The sequence below is a fragment of the Galeopterus variegatus genome, unplaced genomic scaffold, assembly GCF_000696425.1.
Source record: "Galeopterus variegatus unplaced genomic scaffold, G_variegatus-3.0.2 Scaffold343, whole genome shotgun sequence".
Classification (NCBI taxonomy): domain Eukaryota; kingdom Metazoa; phylum Chordata; class Mammalia; order Dermoptera; family Cynocephalidae; genus Galeopterus; species Galeopterus variegatus.
This window is the reverse complement of record NW_007726454.1, coordinates 136,489-158,300: the sequence shown is the minus strand read 5'-3', so window position 1 is coordinate 158,300 and position 21,812 is coordinate 136,489. Positions and strand designations below refer to the sequence as shown.

Here is a 21,812-nt window from a genome sequence, read left to right as displayed (position 1 = left end):
TACTTGCCTTTAAATGTATCTGATGTTCCAGTAGGTGTGTTTGTGTGTTTTTATGGGGGGGGGGGGGGAAGGCAGTTTCTTTATTTCCTTGAAGAAAAAGTTGTTTTTATGGCAGTATTCAAGTTTTTTCAGATAACAAAAACACAGGTACAAATCTTATTCCAGGATTACATTCCTGGTATCAATGACTAAAGGTCAAATATGTCAAATATGCAAATTCAAGCACTCAAATATATACTAAAAATCCATGTTTTTATGATTAAGTGCAAAATTGAAAGGTAGAATTTTGGCTTTGTAAATTGCATGCTTACATCTCCTTTTGTTTATGGCAATTTTATTCAGCTAATGGAAACAGTATTCATTTTAAAAGATTTACGCAGGTGTGAATTCCACCACTAATCTTCAAGACTAACAACTGAATATCCAAAAAGAGCCAGTGGTTTAGAAAGGGCAAACCATAATGCTTAGTAAGGACTCTTGCTATTATAACCCTGTGTAGATCACGTGTCATTTTTCTTAGTTCATGAATTTCTTGATTAAGGATATAAGTAAGAGCCTATTGCTAACAAATTACAATATTTTAAGAGTTAGAGCATGGAATCTATAAATGAAGAAGAGGTCTAGGTTAGTACTACAGATATTCATTCCTGAGGAATCAGAATTTTTCTCATTAAACTTCTGTGATGAGAAATGTTAGCTGGGACTTACTGGAGAGTGAAGGTAAAGTGGAAAGAGGAAAGTTATTTCCTATTTTTATTTCCTTTACTGGAAAAACAAGTAAAAAGTAAGTCATGTGCGTTTGATTAATTATGGTTCCAAGAATTTCTGTTTTTGGCACATTGAATATCCTTTTCTGTTTTCAGCATGTAGGTTGTGATAATATTTTGGGATCTGATGCTAGGGAAGATAGATGTCGAGTTTGTGGAGGGGATGGAAGCACATGTGATGCTGTTGAAGGGCTCTTCAATGATTCGTTGCCTAGAGGAGGTGAGTGTGTAGAGAGATTTCTTCCTCATACCTCTGGTGTACTTGGAATACCCAAAACTTAATTTTCCCTCCTCCCCACCCCCCCTTATTTTTTAATTTCTTTATTTAGGCAGACAATATTTTTTCCCCAAATTGCTTTCAGCCCTTTAAGTACTGAATGTGAATTCCTGTAAGATATTTTAAGGAAATGTTATTCCCTTTCTGCTTGACTTCATTTAGCCATGTTTCTTTATAAGGTGTGAATTTCCACAGAGCATTGATGTGAGGTGCATTTGTTCAGAAAAAAAAGGAACCAATATAGTTCATGTTGAAGCTTTAAAAAATCTTGAGATAGTTTTAGAGAAAAAGAATATTAAATACTTTTTCTCTAAAAATGTATTCATGAACCCAAAAGGCAATTTGCACATATTTCATAATTTATAAAGTGAAAACTCAAAGAATGGAAGAATAAGGACACTATTGTTACTGAATGATTACTAAACACTCATTTTCTGATAGAAGCCGTTTAATGCTGGCTATTTCTGTGTTCTAGGCTACATGGAAGTGGTGCAGATACCAAGAGGCTCTGTTCACATTGAAGTCAGAGAAGTTGCCACTTCAAAGAACTATATTGGTAAGTTATTTTGCTAGATTTTAAAAATTAATGGCGAAGAGCAGCACAGTATCATGAAGGAAAAGACATAGTGCTTTGAGTTACAACACTTTCATGCTAAATGAAGTATGTTCCAAGTTTCATAGGATCATATGTAAAATGCTAAACAGAAAAATTAGTAGTTTATTGCTTACTCTTTACTGGCGTGATTATTTGATTTTTTAAGATCACTTTTATTGAGGTATAATTTACATGTAATGAAATGCATTCATTATAAGTGTATATAGTTGAAAGAGACAATTACATATATTCATATAAATACCACAACAGAGATGTAGAACATTTGTATGATTCCAAAACGATCTCTTATTCCCCTTTGCAGTCAAGTTTCCTCAGCCCCAGCCTTTGTTTCAGGCAAACATTGATCTATTTTTTGACATTATATATATTACTTTTACTTATTCTGGAATTTCACATAAATGAGCTCATACAGTACTTATGCTTACATCTGGCTTTTTCCACTCAGCATAATGTTTTTGAGATTCATCTATTGATTGAGTGTATTGTTGAGTGTATCCTAAGTTCATTCCTTTTTATTGCCAAATAGTAATCCATTGTGTGAATATACCATAATTTGTTTATCCATTCACTTGTTGACAGATATTTTGGTCATTTCTAGTCTTTGACTATTAGGAATAAAGCTTCTTTGAACATTTGTAAACAACCTTTGTGTGGACACATATTTTCATTTCTCCAGGATAAATACCTAGGAGTGAAATGGCTGATTTAGCTATTATGGAAAACAGTATGGAGGTTCCTCCAAAAATTAAAAATAGGACAACCATATTATCCAGCAATCCCACTTCTGGGTATTTATCCAAAGGAAATAAAATCACTGTCTCAAAGACGTATCTACACTCCCATGTTCATTGTAGCATTATTCACAATAGTCAAGATATGGAAGCAATCTAAATGTCTGTCGACAGATGAATAGATAAAGAAATTGTGTTATATGTATGTGATGGAATATTATTCAGCCTTAATAAACAAGGAAATTCTGCCATTTGTGTCAACATGTGTGAAACTGGAGGGAATCTTGTTGAGTGAAATAAGCCAGACACAGAAAGACAAATACTGCATGTTCTCACTTATGTGTGGAATCTAAAAAAGCCAAACTCGTAGAAACAGAGAGTAGAAGGATAGTTACTAGAGGTTGGTTCAAGTGGGGGAAATAGGGAAATGTTGGTCACAGAGTACAAACTTTCAGTTATAAGAGGTACAAGTACTGAATATTTAACAAACTATATTAATGATAATATATTGTATACTTGAAATTTACTAAAGGAGAGATCTTGTTCTTACCACACACATGAAAAGGTGTGTGAGGTGATAGATATATTAATTAGCTTGATTGTGAGATTGTGATAATCATTTCACAGTGTATATGTATGTCAGATCATCACTTTGTACACCTTAAATTTATACAATTTTGTCAGTTATACTTCCACAAAGCAGGAAAAAGAAATTACTAAACTGCTTTCCAAAGTGGATGTATCATTTTATATTCCCACCAGTAATGTAGAAGAGTTCCAGTTGTTCTACATCCTTGTCAATACTTGGTATTGTCAGTCTTTTTAATTTTACCCATATGGATTTTTTTGTGTGTCTAAGCATATAATTAGCCTATTATTTGTTTTTTCCCCCAAGTTATGAGTCCTTCATATATTCTGGAAAAAGACTTTGTCAAATATATGTTTAATGTGTATTTTCTCCTAGTTTGTGGATTGCTTATTCATTTTGTAAATAGTATCTTTTAATTTTGATGAAATTAAATTTATTAAACTTTTCTGGTTTGTCCTTTCATGTCCTATTATATAAATTTAGCCTACTCTAAGGTTGCAAAGATTGTCTTTGATGTTTCTTCAAGAAGTTTTAGCTTTTAAATTTAAATACATGGTCCATTTTGAGTTAATTTTTATATAAGGTATGAAGTAGTGATTGAGGTTCCTTTTTCCTCATGTGGATACTCAATTACTGTAGCACCATTTGTTGAAAAGACTGTCATTTCCCCCATTGAATTACCTTTAAGCATTTGTTAGAGATCAATTGAACATGTATGTATGGGTTTATTTCCATTCCCACCCATTAATCTATGTGTCTATCCTTAAACCAGAAGTACACTGTATTGAGTAATAGAGCTTTCCTGTAGGTCTCTAAATCCAGAAGCATTAGGTCCTCAAATTTGTTCTTCGTTTCTGAAATTATTTTTTCTTTTCTATGTACTTTACATTTTTATGTAGATTTTAGAATAAAAATTTTAATTCTATTAAAAGAGATTATATAGAATCTATAGATCAATTTTTGGAGAATTGACATCTTTAAAATATTGAGTTTTTCAGTACATGAAAGATTTACCTGTACATTTATTTAGTCTTCTTTGGATTTTTTCAACAGTTTCATTTTTAGTGTGTAGGTCTTGCACATATTTTATTAAATCTATCACTATTTCATGCTTTTTGGTGACATTGTAAATGGTATTGACATTTTAATTTCATTTTCCAATTTTTTGTTGTTATTATGTAATACAATTTATTTCTTATTATACTGCCCTCATGTTCCAAGACCCGGTTACACTCACTTATTATGTCTAATAGTGGTTTTGTAAATTCATTTCTATTTTCTGCATAGAATATCGTCATCCTTGAATAAAGCAGTTTTACTTTTGTCTTTATCTTTTTGCCTTTTATTTGTTTTTTCCTGCTTTATAATAGTGTTGAGGACCTTCAATACAATAGTGAATAGAAGTGCAGATACTGTCCATCCTTTTAATGTTACTGCTCTTAAGTGGAAAGCATTCTTTTTCTTTTTAACCATTAAATTAATTTTAGCTGGAAGATTTATATAGGTTGCCCTTTATCAGGTTGAGATGTTCCTTTCTATTTCAAGTTTTCTGAGAGTTTTATTCATGAATGGGTGTTGAAGTTTTCTGAATCTATAGACATGATCATGTGTAGTTTTTACCTCCTTTTTGCTGTTAATATAATAAATGAATTGATTGGTTTTCAAATGTTTTATCTAGAATTCTTGGGATAAAAGCCGCTTTGTCATGACGTTTCATCCTTATTACACGTTGCTAAAATTGATTTGCTAATACCTTGTTAAGAATATTTGGATCTATGTTCACGAGGGATATTGGTTTAGAGTCTTTTCTTGTGATATATGTTGATTTTGGCATCAGGATGAGCCTGTCTTCATAAAATGAGTTGAGAAGGGTTTCTTTCTTCTCTATTTTCCAAGTCTGGATGAAATTGATATCACTTCTAAATGTTTGATAGATTTCAACTGTGCAGCCATCTTGGGCTGGAGTTTTATTTGTGGGAAGTTTTTGATGAAAATTCAGGGTTTTTTCTTTTGAATTTATTTATTATTTTTCTTTTTATAATTGACACATTATTGATTATACATATTTGTGGGGCACAGAGTTGACTGTCAATACTTGCGTATAATACATGATGATCAAATCAGGATAATTAGCATATTCATCATTATAAGACATAATCATTCTTTGTGTCCATTAACCAATTTCTCACTAACCCCGCTCCACTTTCCCAACTGTGGTAACCACAGTTCTGTTCTCTCCTTCTGAAAGCTCAACGTATTATTGTGATTATCCTTCCTTCCCTTCCTCCCTCCCTCCCTCCCTTCCCTTCCTTCCTTCTTTTTTTCCTTCCATTTTTCCTTTGCTCCCACTTATGAGTGAAGATGTGATATTTCTCTTTCTGTGCCTGGTTTATTTCACTTAACAGAATTTTCTCCAAGCTCATCCACGTTGCTGTGAATTGCAGAATTTCATTCTTTTTTATGTTAGAGTAGTAATCCATTGTGTATATATACCACATTTTCCTTATCTAGTTGGTCATTGATGGACATTTAGGTTGGTTCCATAACTTGGATATTGTAAATAGAGCTGTGATAAACATGGGAGTCAAGTTATCCCTTTGAGATGATGATTTCCATTCCTTTAGGTGTATCTTCAGTAGTGGGATTGCTGAATTGCATGGTAGTCCTATCTGTAGTTGATTGAGAAAAACTCCATACTGTTTTCCATAATGGCTATACTAATTTATTGTCCCACGAACAGTGTAGAAGGGTTCCCCTTTTTCTGGATCCTCACCAGCATTTGTTATTCTCTTTTTGATAATAGCCAATCTCATAGGGGCGAGATGCTATTTCGCTGTGGTTTTGATTTGCATTTTCCTGATGATCAGTGATGTTGGGCATTTTTTCATGTACTTGTTGGCCATTTGTTTGTCTTGCTTTCAGAAATGTCTTTTCAGCTCTTTTGACCATTTTTTAATTGGATTATTTGTTTTTTACTGTTAAGTTGTTTGAGTTCCCCGTTTATCCTGGATATTAATTTCCTTGTTGAGTGTATAGTTTGCAAATATTTTCTCCCATTCTGTAGGTTGTCTTTTCACTCTCTTGATTTTTTCCTTTGCTGTGCAGAAGCTTTTTAATTTGATGCAATCACAGTTGTTTATTTTTTCTTTTGTTGCCTGTGCTTTTGGTGTCTTATTAGTAAAGTCTTTTCCCAGTCCTACTTCTCAAGTGTTACCCCTATGTTTTCTTTTAGGAGTTTTATAGTTTCAAAACTCCTATTTAAGTCTTAATCCATTTGAGTTGATTTTGGTGTGTGACAAGAGGTACGGGTCTAGTTTCATTTTTCTACATATGGATATACAGTTTTCCGAGCAGCATTTATTGAAGAGGCTGTCCTCCCCCAATGTATGTTCTTGGTGCCTTTGTCAAAGATTAGTTGGCTATAGGTACGTGGATTGCCTTCTGGGTTCTCTATTCTGTTCTATAGGTCCCTGGGTCTGTTTTTATGCCAGTACCATGATGTTTTGATTGCTATGGCCTTGTAGTATAATTTGAAGTCAGGATGTATAATGCCTCTGGCTTTATTTTTCTTGCTCAGGATTACTTTGGCTCTTTGGGGTCTTTCATTGTGAAATATGAATATTATCATTTTTTTTTTCTATTTCTGTGAAGAATGTCATTAGTATTTTCATGGGGATCACATTGAATCCGTAGATCACTTTGGGTAGTATGAACATTTTCACAACATTAGTTCTTCCAATCCATGAGCATGGAATGTTTTTCCATCTTTTTGTGTCCTCTTTAATTTCTTTTGGCAGTGATTTGTAGTTCTCATTGTGGAGATCTTTCACTCTTTGGTTAAATTTATTCTTAGGTATTTTATTTTTCTGATAGCTACTATAAATAGGCTTGTTTTCTTGATTTCTTTTTTTGCTAGTTCATTGTCGGAGTATAAAAATGCTACTGATTTTTATATATGGTTTTTGTATCCTGCAACTTTACTGAATTCACTTATCAGCTCTAAGAGTTTTTTGGTAGCCTTTAGGCTTTTCTATATATAGGACCATGTCATCTATAAACAGGGAAAATTTGACGTTTCGTTTTCCCATTTGGATGTCCTTTATTTCATTCTTTTGCATGATTGCTCTGATAAGTACTTTAATGCTGTGTTAAATAGCAGTGGTGAAAGTGGGCATCCTTGTCTTGTTCCTGTTCTTAAAGGAAAAGCTTTCAGTTTTTCCTCATTCAGGATGATATTGGTGGTGGGTTTGTCATATATGGCTTTTATTGTGTTGGGATACTTTCCTTCTATACCTAATTTGTTGAAAGTTTTTATCATGAAGGGATGCTGAATTCTGTGAAATGCTTTTTATGCATCTATTTAGATAATCATATGGTTTTTGTCCTTGATTTTGTTGATGAAATCAATTGCTTTATTGATTTGCATATGTTGAACCATCCTTGCATGCCTGGGATGAATCCCACTTGATCGTTTTGTATAGTCTTTTTGCTGTGCTGTTGTATTCTACTTGCTAATATTTTGTTGAGGGTTTTTGTGTCTATGTTCATCAAGATAATGGCCTGTAGTTTTCTTTTTTGTTGTATCTTTGTCTGATTTTTGTATCAGGGTGATGCTGGCTTCATAGAATGAGTCTGGGAGAATGGCCTCTGTTTCAATTGTTTGGAATAAGTTTGAAAGGATTGGTATTAATTCTTCTTTAAATGTTTGATAGAATTCAGTAGTGAAGCTATCCAGTCCCAAGGATTTTTTTGTTGGGAGACTAATGATTACTACTTCAATCTCATCGCTTGTTTTTGGTCTGTTCAAGTTTTCTATTTCTTCTTGGATCAGTCTTGGTAGTTTGTATGTGTCCAAAAATTTATTCATTTCCTCCAGATTTTCAATTTTGTTGGTGTATAGTTTTTCATAATAGTTTCTAGTGATTCTTTGTATTTCTGTGCTATCAGTTGTAATGTCTTCTCTTACATTTCTGACTTTCGTTATTTGGGTCTTCTCTCTCCTTTTTTTAGTTAGTCTAGCTGATGGTTTATCTATTTTGTTTATTTTCTCAAAAATCCCAAATTTGTGTTTCATTCATCTTTTGTATCTTTTTTTTTTTGGTCTCTATTTCATTTAGTTCTGCTCTGATCTTTATTATTTCTTTCCGTCTACTGATTTTGGAGTTTGATTGTTCTTGTTTCTCTCGTTCTTTGAGGTGTAATGTTAAGTTGTTTATTGGAAGTCTTTAGTAATGTAAGCATTTTATTGCGATAAATTTCCCTCCTGGTACTGCTTTTGCAGTATCCCAAAGGTTTTGGTATGATATGTCTTTATTTTAATTACCTTCAAGAAATTTTTTTGTTTCCTTTTTAATTTCTTCTTGGATTCACAGGTCATTAGGTATCATGTTGTTTAATTTCCATGTATTTGTATAGTTTCTGAAGTTTTGCTTGTTGTTGATTTCTAGTTTTATTTAATCTGTTGTGCTCTGAAAACATATTTGAAATAATTTCAATTTTTAAAAATTTATTGAGACTTTATTTGTAACCTAACATGTGGTCTGTCCTGGAGAATATTCCATGTGCTGATGTGAAGAATGTATATTCTCTAGCTATTGGGTGAAATGTTTTGTATATGTCTGCCAAGTCCAGTTGGTCTAAAGAGTACATTAAATCTTGTGTTTCTCTATTGATTTGTTGCCTAGATGATCTATCCAATGTTGAAAGAGGGTGCTGAGGTCCCCAACTGTTACTGTATTGGGTCCTGTTTCTCTCTTTAGGTCTAATAGTGCCTTATATACCTGGGCTTTCCAATGTTCAGTGCATATATATTTATGATATATCCTTTTGCTGGGTAGACCCCTTTATCATTTTATAATGACCTTCTGAGAGCCATGCTGGAATAGGCAGGCACTTAGGGACCCCCAGTCCAGGCCGGTCCCTGCCACCCAGAGAGGACTGAAAGCCATGGGGCCCACATGCCCCAAGTCAGCTGCACCAGAATAGGAAGGCACCAAGGCCTCCCCAGCCCAGGCCAGCCCATGCCACCCAGAATTAGCAGTCCCTGCAGGATCCAGGCCAGTGATCAGAGTGGAATGAGTGGACCATGATACCCCCTGCCACAATGACTAAACACCAAAGGAAAGATACCAGAAATATGAAAAATCAAGAAAATACAACACCACTAAAGGAAAATAATAACTCTCAAGCTCTATATCTTATAGAAGAGGAAGTCCTTGAAGTGACTGACAAGGAATTTCAAGCAACAATTCTAAGGAAACTAAATGAGATACAAGAAAACTCAGTTAGACAACACAATGAAATGAGAAAAAATATACAGGACCTGAAAAAAGAAATGTACAAAGAAATCAATGCCCTAAAAAAGAATGTAGCAGAGCTTATGGAGCTGAAGGATTCATTCAATGAAATAAAAAACACAACAGAGAGTTTAACCAACAGGATAGAACAAGCAGAAGAGAGAATTTCTGACCTTGAAGATGAGCTGTTTGAATTAACAAAGGTGGACCCCCCCCCAAAAAAAAAGAATTAAAAAACTTGAAGAAAATCTAAGAGGGATAACAGGAAAACATAAGCGCTCAAATAACCAAATCCTGGGTATTTTAGAAGGGGAGGAAAAAGGAAAGGGCATTTAAGACAAATTCAATGAAATAATAGCAGAAAACTTCACAGGTATAGGGAAAATCAAAGATCTTCAGATTCAGGAGATCCAAATAGCCCCAAACATATTCAACCCAAAAAGGTCCAACCCCCAAACATGTTATAGACAAACTGGCAAAACTCAAAGACAAAGAGAGAATCTTAAAAGCTGCAAGAGAGAAGTGTCAAGTCACCTATAAGTTAGCCCCAATCAGACTAACATCAGACTTTTCATTAGAAACCCTAAAAGCCATAAAAGAATGGGATAATATATTTAAAATACTAAAAGACAAAAATTGCCAGCCAAGAGTACTTTACCCAGCAAGGCTATCCCTCCAAAATGAAGGACAAATAGTATATTTCTCAGACAAACACAAACTGCAGGAGTTCACTACCACATGACCAGCCTTGCAAGAAATTCTCAAGGGAGTACTGGGTTTGGTACCTGAAAAACAAACATCACTGCCATGAATAGTCAAGAAAGAACAAAACCTACCAGTAAAACAAAAATGCTGACAATAAAGAGAAAAAAATTGTTTATCTACCACCCCAAGAAACCAACAAATACGGAAGACAAACAGAAAATCAGAAAGAAAGGAACAAAAGATACTTAAGACATCTAAACAAACAACATTAAAATGCTAGGAGTAAATCATCACCTTTCAATAATAACTCTAAATGTAAAAGGAATAAATTCCCCACTCAAAAGAACAGACTGACTAGATTAAAAAGGTGAACCCAACAATATGCTGCCTTTAAAAGACTCACCTCACCTGTAAAGACACACATAGACTAAGAGTAAAAGGATGGCAAAAGATATACCATGCAAATAGAAATGAAAAACAAGCTGGAGTAGCTATTCTTATATCAGATAAAATAAACTTTAAACCAAAAACCATAAAAAGAGATAAAGAAGGCCATTATATAATACTAAAAAGATCTGTCCATCAAGAAGACATAACAATCATAAATATGTGCACACCCAATGTCAGAGCAGCCAGATTTATAGGGCAAACAGTAGTAGACCTAAAGAATGAGATTGACACTAATACCACAATAGCAGGGGACCTGAACACCCACTCTCAACATTGGACAGATCATCTAGGCAAAACATCAATAGAAAAACAAAAGATTTAAACAACACTTTAGACCAATTGAACTTGGCAGATATCTACAGAACATTCCATGCAACAACCTCAGAATATTCATTCTTCTCATCAGCACATGGAACATTCTCCAGGATAGACTACTTGTTAGGTCACAAATCAAGTCCAACAAATTTTAAAAAATTGGAATTATTCCATGTATTTTTTCAGATCACAATGAATTAAAATTAGAAATCAATAACAAATGAAACACTGGAAACTATACGAACACATGGAAATTAAACAATATTCTACTTAATGACATATGGGTCCAAGAAAAAATTAAACAGGAAATCAAAGAATTTATTGAAACTAATGAAAATAATGACACATCATACCAAAACCTGTGGGATACTGCAAAAGCAGTACTAAGGGGAAATTTATTGCATTAAATGCTTACTTCAGAAGAATGGAAAGATGGCAAATCAACAATTTAACACTTCACCTTAAAGAACTAGAAACACAAGAAAAATCCAAACCCACAGTTAGTAGATGGAAAGAAATAATTAAGATCAGCGCAGAACTAAATGATATAGAACCCAAAAAATGATACAAAAGATCAATGAAACAAAAAGTTGGTTTTTCGAAAAGATAAATAAAATTGACAAACCTTTAGCAAGGCTAACAAAGAAAAGAAGAGGGAAGACCCAAATAACAAAAATTAGAAATGAAAAAGATGACTTTTTATTAGAATTGAAAAAAACAACTGATACCTCAGAAATACAATTAATCATTAGAGACTATTATAAACAACTATTTGCCAACAAATTTGAAAATCTGGAGGAAATGGATAAATTTCTGGACACATACAAACTACCAAAACTGAGCCAGGAAGATACAGAAAATCTGAACAGATAATAACAATAAAAGAGATTGAATCTATTATCAGATAGGCTCCCAACAAAGAAAAGCCCAGGACCGGATGGGTTCACTGCAGAATTCTACCAAACCTTCAAAGAGGAATTGATACCAATTCTCTACAAATTATTCCAAAAGATTGAAACAGAGGCCATTCTCCCAAACTCATTCTATGATGCAAACATCATCATCTTGATACCAAAACCAGACAAAGATACAGCAGAAAAAGAAAACTACAGGCCAATATCCTTGATGAATTTAGATGCAGAAATCCTCAATAAAATACTAGCTAACAGAATACAGCAACACATACACAAAATTATATACCATGATCAAGTGGGATTTATCCCAGGGATGCAAGGTTGGTTCAACAAACACAAATCAATAAGTGTGATACACCACATCAATAAAATCAAAGACAAAAACCATATGATCATCTCTATAGATGCTGAAAAAGCATTTGACAAAATTCAACATTCATTCATGATAAAGATTCTCTCCAAGTTAGGTATAGATGGAAAGTATCTCAACACAATTAAAGCCATGTATGATAAGCACACTGCCAATATCATTCTGAGCAGAGAAAAGCTGAAAAATTTTCTCAAAAGAACAGGAACTAGACAAGGATGCCTACTCTCACCACTCCTATTCAACGTAGTGTTGGAAGTACTAGCCAGAGCAATCAGAGAAGAGAAGGAAATAAAGGGCATCAAGATTGGAAAAGACGAAGTCAAACTGTCCTTGTTTGCAGATGATATGATCATGTATATTGAACAACCTAAAGTCTCAACAAAAAAAAACTCTTAGAAGTTGAAAACAGGTATTCAAATTAAAAACTGTATACAAATGTTAAAAAAAACTCTTAGAGTTGATAAATGATTTCAGCAAAGTTGCAGGATAAAAAAATCAACACAAAAAAATCAGTTGCACTTCTATATTCCAACAGTGAACATGCAGAAAAAGAAATCAAGAAAGCTAGCCCATTTACAATAGCCACCAAAAAAATAAAACACTTAGGAATAAAGTTAACCAGGATGTGAAAAATCTCTACAAAGAGAACTAGAAACCACTGTTGAGAGAAATTAAGGAGATCACAAGAAGATGGAAAGATAACCCATGCTCTTTGATTGGAAGAATTAACATTGTGAAAATGTCCATATTAACCAAAGTGATCTATAGATTCAATGCAATCCCTGTCAAAATTCTAATGATGTTTTTCTCAGAAATGGAAAAAACTATATAGACATTTATATAGAATAAAAATAGACCATGAATAGCCAAAGCAATCCTGAGCAAAAAAATAAAGCTGGAGGCATAACACTACCTGACTTTAAAGTATACTACAAAGCTATAATAACCAAAACAGCATGATACTGGGATAAAAACATACACACGGCTCAATGGAATACAATAGAGTATCCAGAAATCAACCCATACACCTACAGCCATCTGATTTTGACAAAAGCACCAAGTCTACACACTGTAGAAGAGACTGCCTCTTCAGCAAATGGTGCTTGGAAAACTGGACATTCATATGTAGGAGAATGCAACTAGACCCATAACTCTCACCATATACCAAAATCAACTCAAAATGGAATAAAGAATTAAATATACACCCTGAAACAATAAAACTCCTTAAAGAAAACATAGGGGAAACACTCCTGGAAGTAGGATTGGGTACAGACTTCATGAATATGACCCCCAAAACACTGGCAACCAAAGGAAAAATAAACAAATGGGATTATATCAAACTAAAAAGCTTCTGCACAGCAAAAGAAACAATTAACAGAGTGAAAAGACAACCAACAGAGTGGGAGAAAATATTTGCAAGATATACATCTGACAAAGGATTAATATCCAGAATATACAGGAACTCAGACAACTTTACAGCAAAAAAACAAGTAATCCAATTATAAAATAGGCCAACGACCTAAACAGGCATTTCTCAAAGTAAGATATACAAATGGCAAACAGACACATGAAAAAAAATGCTCAACATCACACAGCATTTGGGAAATCAAATCAAAACCACTTTGAGATACCATCTCACTCCAGTAGAATGGCTAATATCCAAAAAACTGAGAATTATAAATGCTGACGAGGTTGTGGAGAAAAAGGAACTCTCATACACTGTTGGTGGCACTGCAAAATGGTGCAGGCTTTATGGAAAGTGGTATGGAGGTTCCTCAAACACTTACAGATAGGTCTACCATATGACCAAGCTATTCCACTGCTGGGAATATACCCAGAGGAATGGAAATCATCATGTGAAAGGGTACTTGTACTCCAATATTTATTGCAGCACTATTTACAATAGCCAAGTGTTGGAACCAGCCCAAATGTCCATCATCAGATGAGTGGATAAGGCAACTGTGGTACATCTACACAATGGAATACTACTCTGCTATAAAAAAGAGTGAAATATTACCATTTCACAGCAACATGGATAGACTTAGAGAAAATTATATTAAGTGAAACAAGTCAGGCAAAGAAAGAGAAATACCACATGTTCTCACTTATTTGTAAGAGCTAAACATAAATAAATAAATAAATAAATGGTTAGGAGGCGGAAGAAGATACAACAATCACAATAATTCCTTGAGCTTAAGACAAGTGAACAGATATGATGTAGATTGTGGGGGTGAGCGGGGAGAGGGAGAGGGGAAAGAAGTACGGGTAAAGGGACACAAAAATCAACTGCATTGTATATTGAGAAGTTAAAATAGAAACAAACAAAAACCCTGGGTTTATTTTTGTTTTTGTTTTTTACTTATGACTTAACAGAAAATTATAAAGGACAAAATAAGTACTGGTTATTAGTACAAAGAAAACTGTGTAACATTAACATAGGTATGAGAGTGCCTTTTAATAGCATGTATTATCTCATTAAATCCAAACATACAGAGAAAAAAAAAGATGGTAGGTCATAATTTGTCAACCCATTGTTTAGATTGTTTATATTTAATGTAATCAACAATTTAATTTGGTTTCAGTCTACCATCTTGCTATTTTTCTATTTGTCCTATGTGGTGGTATCCCTTTTTTTTCTTTTATGTCTTCTTTTAGATTAATCAGGTGTTTTAGAGTGTTTTATTTGATTTTTACTAATGCCTTTTTAGCTATATTTCTTTGTTCTCTTTATTTAGTGGTTGCTCTAGGATTTTCAGAATGCACCTTTATCATAATACTTCTTCAAATAATATTATTCGATTTGTGTATAATTTAAGACCTTTACTTCCATTGTCCCCTTCTGTCCTTTGTGCTTTTTAAAAATATATTCTACTTTGCCATACCATATGTTATAAATCCCACAATACATTATTATTATGTTTCAGAGTCAGTTATCTTTAAAAAATTAAGAAATAAGAAAAATTATTAAATATTTACCCACATATTTACCATTATCTAGCTTACTTTCTTTATTTGTATTGATCTAAGTTTCCATCTGGTATAAATGGTGTGTGTCAAATATATTCTAGTTTCTCTTCATTATATATATATTATTTTTCTTTATAATTCTTGAGTATATTTATAATAGCTGTTTAAAGTTATTTTCTGCTGATTTCATAATTGTGTTCATTTTTGAGTCTGGTTCTTTTGCGTGGCCTTCTTCCAGATTTGAGCCATATTTTCCCACTTTTTTGCACTTGTAGTAATTTTTCATCAGTTGTACATTGTAAATATTTGTTTGTTGAGAGTCTGAATTTTGTTTTCTTTCTTTAAAGAGTGTTAAGTAATCTGTAAATCAACTTGATCTTTTTGACACTTGCTTGTGAGTTTTGTTTGGGTGAGTCCAAAATAGCCTTTATTTTAGAATTTGCTTAGCCCACTACTACAAAGACATGATTCTTCTTGGTTCTTTCCTGAATGCTCTGGTGATTGAAATGCAATGGTTTTGCTTACAGCTCCCCAGTAGATTTTTCTTGCCTGGCTTCATAGGAATTATATTGTATGCATATGCAGATTAATATTAAGCAACAGATTTCCTCCCTCCACTCTAGTTTTCTGGTCCTGCAAATTCCAGCTATCTTAGCTTTCCTAATTTCTGATCTCTGTCTTAACTCAGTGAGACCACCGTGCTCTGCTTGGGTTCTCCTGTTCTGCACTGACAGAAAGTGTCTCCAGGCAGAAAGCTGGGGAGATCATAGTCTCTGCACAGTCCTGTCCAGTGTCTAAGAATAGGTGATTCATAGATTTTGTGTTTTCTAGTTATTTACAGTGGGAGGCCAAGTCCAGTACCAGTTATTTCAACATGGCAATAAGTTGAAGTTTTATTTATTTGATGTTTGATCCTTTGGGACAGCTTTAGTCTCTTCAGAAGCCTCTAGTGAGACCTGAATGAGTTCTCATTTCCTTTGCAATATCATTCCTTTTCCCTTAAAGCTTTTAAAAATAAGAGTATATCTATAGCGCATCTTCAGACAGAACACCAGTTCAATCAGGCCGTTCCTTTATTTAAGAAGCCCCCTTTATTTAACACCATAATTTTGGATTTTTTTTTTTTTGCATCAGTAAGACTGAAATCAAAAATAAGATTTCTAGCATCAGCTTTTCCTCTTTGGTAATTCTCTGTTCATAGTGCCACATTCTCCTCCTTCAGTCATTCTTATTCAGAGCTTCTTAAACGCTTGGTGTTTTTCTGAACTACATTATAGTATCATTAATCAGGTATTCTTAACAACAAAGGAGGGTCATGATCCCTTCATTTAGTAGTTGAGGAAATGGAAAGTGAGACCTTAAATTGAAAGAGAATTCAAAGCTACTAGAAGTTGTTTTTATTTTTGTTTTTACTATTTCATATAACCAGGGTTAGATGTCCTTATAAAACCTAAGTGATTTTGATGTTTTAAACGAGATAGAAAACTGTTGCAAGTGAGAGTTGAAAATAAAAATTTAAAAATACAATGAAAAGTCAAGACCAATTAATCCTTAAATTTGGTTGATGTGTTTCTATCTCAAATGGCTAATTTGATTTATTTTTGACAATTAAATGAATCTCCACAACATATCTGAGGTTAAGAAAGTGCAAATATATATGCCAGGCAGATGGGTGTGGGAAAGATGAAAATAATCTATAGTATTAAGGACAAGAGGTAGGAGTCTAGAGTCAGACTCTGCACAATGACCCTCTTAGTCCTTTTGGGCTACTTGTTCACATGGTCTGATGAATTAAAGTTTTTGAAGCAAGCTGGCATAATAACAAAAAATTAAACTGACATGTTTATCACTGTCATCTATTTACTGGAGTTTTCATATAGTAGTGCTTAAAACCCTTTTTGACCACATATATTCTTAAACTTTTCATATCTATCTATTTATTTTTCCTATAGAGGTTTAAAAAAATTATGCATACATATCTATTAAGCTTTCCCTTCATGGTTTCTGAGTTTGTCATACTTAGAAAAGCTTTTCATATACTTCAATGTTATAAGAAATAAAGTTCTTTTCATATTTTTTCCTGACATTTTATGGCTTTATATTTATTTTAAATACTTACCCATCTGGCATTTATTCTTTCTCTTTTATTTAACTTTGTTTTTATTGATGTGGAATTTGCATTACATAAAATTAACCATTTAAAGTAAACGATTCAGTGGCATTTAGCCTACTCCAAAGCATTTTCATCACCCCTAAAGGAAACCCCATATTTATTAAGCAGTTACTCCCCATCCCCCAGCCCATGGCACCCACCAGTCTGCTTTCTGTCTCTACGTATTTTTTCTTAGTCTGAGTATTTCATATAAATGAAAGCATGCAATATGTGACCTTTTCTGTCTGGCTTCTTCAATTTAGCATAATGTTTTTGAGGTTCATCACATTGTAGCATGTATTAATACTTCATTTTTTTTATGGTTGAATAATATTTCATTGTACTGTATATACCACAATCTGCTTATCCACATCCATTGATAGACATTTGGATTGTTTCCATCTTTTTTGGCTATTGGAAATAGTGCTACATATGAACATATATGTACAAGTATTTGAGTACCTGTTTTCAATTCTTTTGGATATACAAAGATAATTCAAAAAGTTCATAAAAAAAATAGGGTTAAAAGACAATATGAATCTTTCTGTGAGCTTTTTGAAGTACCCTTATGTACCTAGGAGTGGAATTGTGGCATTTATTCATATATAAAGAATGAGATATAAATTCAGCAAAAAAAATAGGGTTAAAAGACAATATGAATCTTTCTGTGAGCTTTTTGAAGTACCCTAATGTACCTAGGAGTGGAATTGTGGCATTTATTCATATATAAAGAATGAGATATAAATTCAGCTTTTTTTTTGCCAAAAGGCAAGTCTCTTGTCTTACTCCTATTTCTTGTTATCTTTTCTTTACTAATTTAAGATAACTTCTTAAATTATATACTAAAATTTAGTCATATACTAAATTTCCATATGTACTTCGGTCTATTTCTTAACTCTCTGTTTGGTTCCATTGTTCTGTCTGTGTGCCAGTACCCCACGTTTTTCCCACCCCATATTCATTTAATTACTGTTTTAGAATTTGGAAAGCAAAGTCTCCTGCCTACCCCCACCATCATCCTTTTGTCGTCATCTTCTTTTCTATTTCTACATGTTTATTTTTCCGAGTAAACCTTTCATTCCTTTCTATCAATGACATTAGAAATATAAAAGTAATATCTTTTTAACATTCACATGAAAAATTACCATTTTAATTTGTACTTAAGAAAATGGTTAAGAATCATATCTTTAAATGGAAATGGGTACTCACTATACACTTTAGTGCAGCAATTAATCAATGACAATTTAGTAAAGTTTCACATTTTTAGGTGGATTGTGATTTTTTTTTTTCTAGCTTTGAAATCTGAAACGGATGATTACTATATTAATGGTGCTTGGACTATTGACTGGCCTAGGAAGTTTAATGTTGCTACAACAGCTTTTCACTACAAGAGACCAACTGATGAGCCAGAATCCTTGGAAGCTCTAGGTCCCACCTCAGAAAATCTCATTGTCATGGTAAATGTGTCTTTGCCATTTTATTTCTACTGTTTGTAATTCCCCCTTGTGAGGTAGGAAGGGGCAAATTTTATTATTTCTGTTTCATAGGTGGTGAAATTAGGTAATAAAGGTAAAATGATTTGCCTAAGGGCATAAAATTTGTGCACAGTTAAGCCCATAGTCCTCTCTCTATATGACTATTTGATCTTATAAATGCTTGATTGAAGAATATTTCTTATAACCAAGCAAGACAGATGGGAGAAATGGCTCTGAACTACCTGTGAAAATGGAAGGAGAAAATTTTATATAAATGCATGCGTTTTAAAAGTTATCTTAAATTTCCTTTAAGACTTGCTTTGTGACATTTTCTTCTTCAGAATAAATAATAAATACCTGAATGAAGGCTCATTGCATTTTAATTGTCTTCACCAGTTGTTTTCAATGGCAGGTTCTGCTTCAGGAACAGAATTTGGGAATTAGCTATAAATTCAATGTTCCCATCACTCGGACTGGCAGTGGAGATAATGAAGTTGCTTTTACATGGAATCATCAGCCTTGGTCAGAATGCTCAGCTACTTGTGCTGGAGGTAAGACACCCACTAGGCAGCCCACCCAGAGGGCAGGATGGACAGCAAAATATATTCTGAGCTATGCTTTGTGTTTGCCAAAGAAGCTAATTGGAAACATTTCTTGCAGGTTTGCTTCAAGCTGTAATTTAGCAAAAGAAACTTTGCTTTAATTATTTTATATTCCATTTGTTTTCAACCTCATGTAATTTGTACAGATTTGTTGGTAAAATACATCTTGGCACAATGAGTGTCTCTGCTGGTCCTTCTCCCAAGACTATCTTGAAGGTGGGCTATTTGCTTTTTGTGAACACATTTCTGGTAAAGAACATCAAGAGTTTTAAATAAGAAAATGAGCAAGAAATCAGACGTCATAGATGCAGCTTCTTATAATTGGGGATGAGAATGTATGTCTGCGTGCTTGTGTGTTTGTGTTTGTGTGCTTGTGTGTTTCCCACAATTCTATTCAAACTCCCTTCTACGCCATCAAAGTTAAGGGGCTGTATACTGGGATGCTACAATAATTACTGATGTCTGGGTATCTGGGTTTATGGTGTATACTGACCCCATTATAGTCCCTCAGAGAGGTAGCTGCTAGGCGGTGGTTGGTGATGTGTTGGTTGTCCCATGTACGTTTTTCATGGGTGCCTTTTCCCCACAATTTACTCTATTCCTAATCCTCCTCCCTCTAGTGGCCACCAATGCAATTCTTTACCTCTGGCTGGGAGAGCAGGACAGTTGGCTTCCTTCAAAGCCAACACCCTTGCTGCTGCATGGACTGGTGAGTAGAAGTGCTGTGCAAGCAGCATCTTCCTTCTCTCTGGAGACTAAATGCATCGCCTCCACCGTATACCTTGATACCAGTAGGCAAGGAAGCAAACCTATCCCTCAGGCCTAGGCTGCACTGGAGCACCTCACCATTCCAAAAGCAAAGGTTAAATTTTGAATGGTGGTATTTAGAATGGGCAAAATTGAGATAAAGTGAATCTTCCAGTGTATTACCTATATTCCCTTTCTAAACTGTGCAGATACATATGTTTTCATACGAACTCCCTATCTTGCCCTATATTCACTGAATCTCTAAACACTTCTGATTCTCAAGGCTTGAACTGGAGAAATTATTTTCAGAGAAGTGATTATCATATAATAGATTCAGTATTTTTAGGCTCATACAGAATTAAATCACTGATTAACTATACCTCCAATTTCAATAGTATAGACTATACAACATGGAAGAAACAAAAAAGCAAATGAATAATAATATATTAATGTTCTCTCCTGTGTGAACTGTCATGAAACATGATTATGTATTAATTTGTAACATATCTAAAAAGATGTCTAGTTCCCATCCGTTTTATGTGTGAAATGGCTAATTTATAACGTAAAGTTTTGAGAACTCTAGAGCATTACCATTTCTTTTAATAAATAAAAGATATTGCACCTAACTGATCAAGTAAATGCCATTGCATTATATTTTAGTGGCATTTATACATATATCTTTCTTTGTTCGAATTAAATTCATTTTATTCAATCTATAAATAAACTTTCCCCTTTCTGCATACAAACGAAAAGACTTCATTAGAACAATACATATATAATTCAGCCCCTGAGGTAAGGTGAAATAAACTTATTAAAGAAGACTCAAAATAACTTAAAGTTTAGGAAATCTAATAAGGAAAGTCTAAAATTGAGGTTGATTAACTTGGAGAAGAGAAGGCTAAGGGGAAGCATATTAGTATCTTCAAGTATGTGACAATGTTGAATGGGAAACTCTTAGTGCCTGTTCTTCTTTGTACTGAAATTGCTATATTTGGGGATGGTTTAGACACAGTCTTGTCTGAAGCCAAGAAGGGATTAAGTGAATTCTCAATGTTCCTTCAACCCTATGATTCTATTTGTTCAGAAAGAAGATAATCCAACAAAAAAGGAGGTGGAGGAGTGAGGGGTGTGAAGGCCATGAGAACCGAATTTGGTAGAAAAAGTATGATTTTATTGAAGTAAGAAAGTATGAAAAATCTAGATGAGTGTTATTCTTTTCCATAACATTTTATCGAAAAATAGAAGTGATTTTCTAGCAGTAGAAGATTAAAAAAAAAAAGAAAAGCAGGGAGGGAGAAAAGCACCTGGAAGGATAGTTTTCTCTTCCTTGTTATTTATACTTCTTTCTTTGAGTCTAGAGCTACTGATCTTAGGTATTTGAGGTGGTTCTAGGAACCCAAATTCTGGTTGGTTGGTAGTGGTTATGAACATTCATTAGGCTATTGACTTCTTTGAATGTACAGTGCTTGAAAGTTGGCAGGCATGATGTGAAGAGCTGCCATTTGTCTTGGTAAATGGTTCTCAAAGTATGATCTCTGGACCAGCAGCATCTATATCACTCAGGAACTTGTTAGAAATGCTAATTTAGAGGCCCTATTTCAGACCTACTGAATAGAAACTCTTGGAGTGGGGCACAGTTATCTATATTTTAACAAGCTCTCTAGGTGATTCTGATTCTTGTTCAAGTTTGTGTACCACTAGTCTTGGCTGACAGAGAAACTGAGACTTAGCATTCTAGACACACAGAATCCATGTCCTTATCACTAAAGTCTGTGTGTCTTTGTAGAGTCATTTAGCACCTCGAACAATATTTGGAACATACTAGGCATTCAGTAAATG

At 33.8% G+C, this 21,812-nt stretch overlaps 1 protein-coding gene across 1 annotated transcript in view; it reads left to right on the top strand.

The window, feature by feature from the left end:
- ADAMTS6 (ADAM metallopeptidase with thrombospondin type 1 motif, 6) overlaps positions 1–21,812 on the top strand; it is a 292,310-nt gene that overhangs the window by 210,757 nt on the left and 59,741 nt on the right. The window contains exons 17-20 of the mRNA XM_008567759.1: positions 864–987; positions 1,520–1,600; positions 18,443–18,606; positions 19,037–19,175. Coding sequence (XP_008565981.1) covers positions 864–987; positions 1,520–1,600; positions 18,443–18,606; positions 19,037–19,175 — 508 coding nt within the window. The remainder of the gene's footprint in view (positions 1–863; positions 988–1,519; positions 1,601–18,442; positions 18,607–19,036; positions 19,176–21,812) is intronic.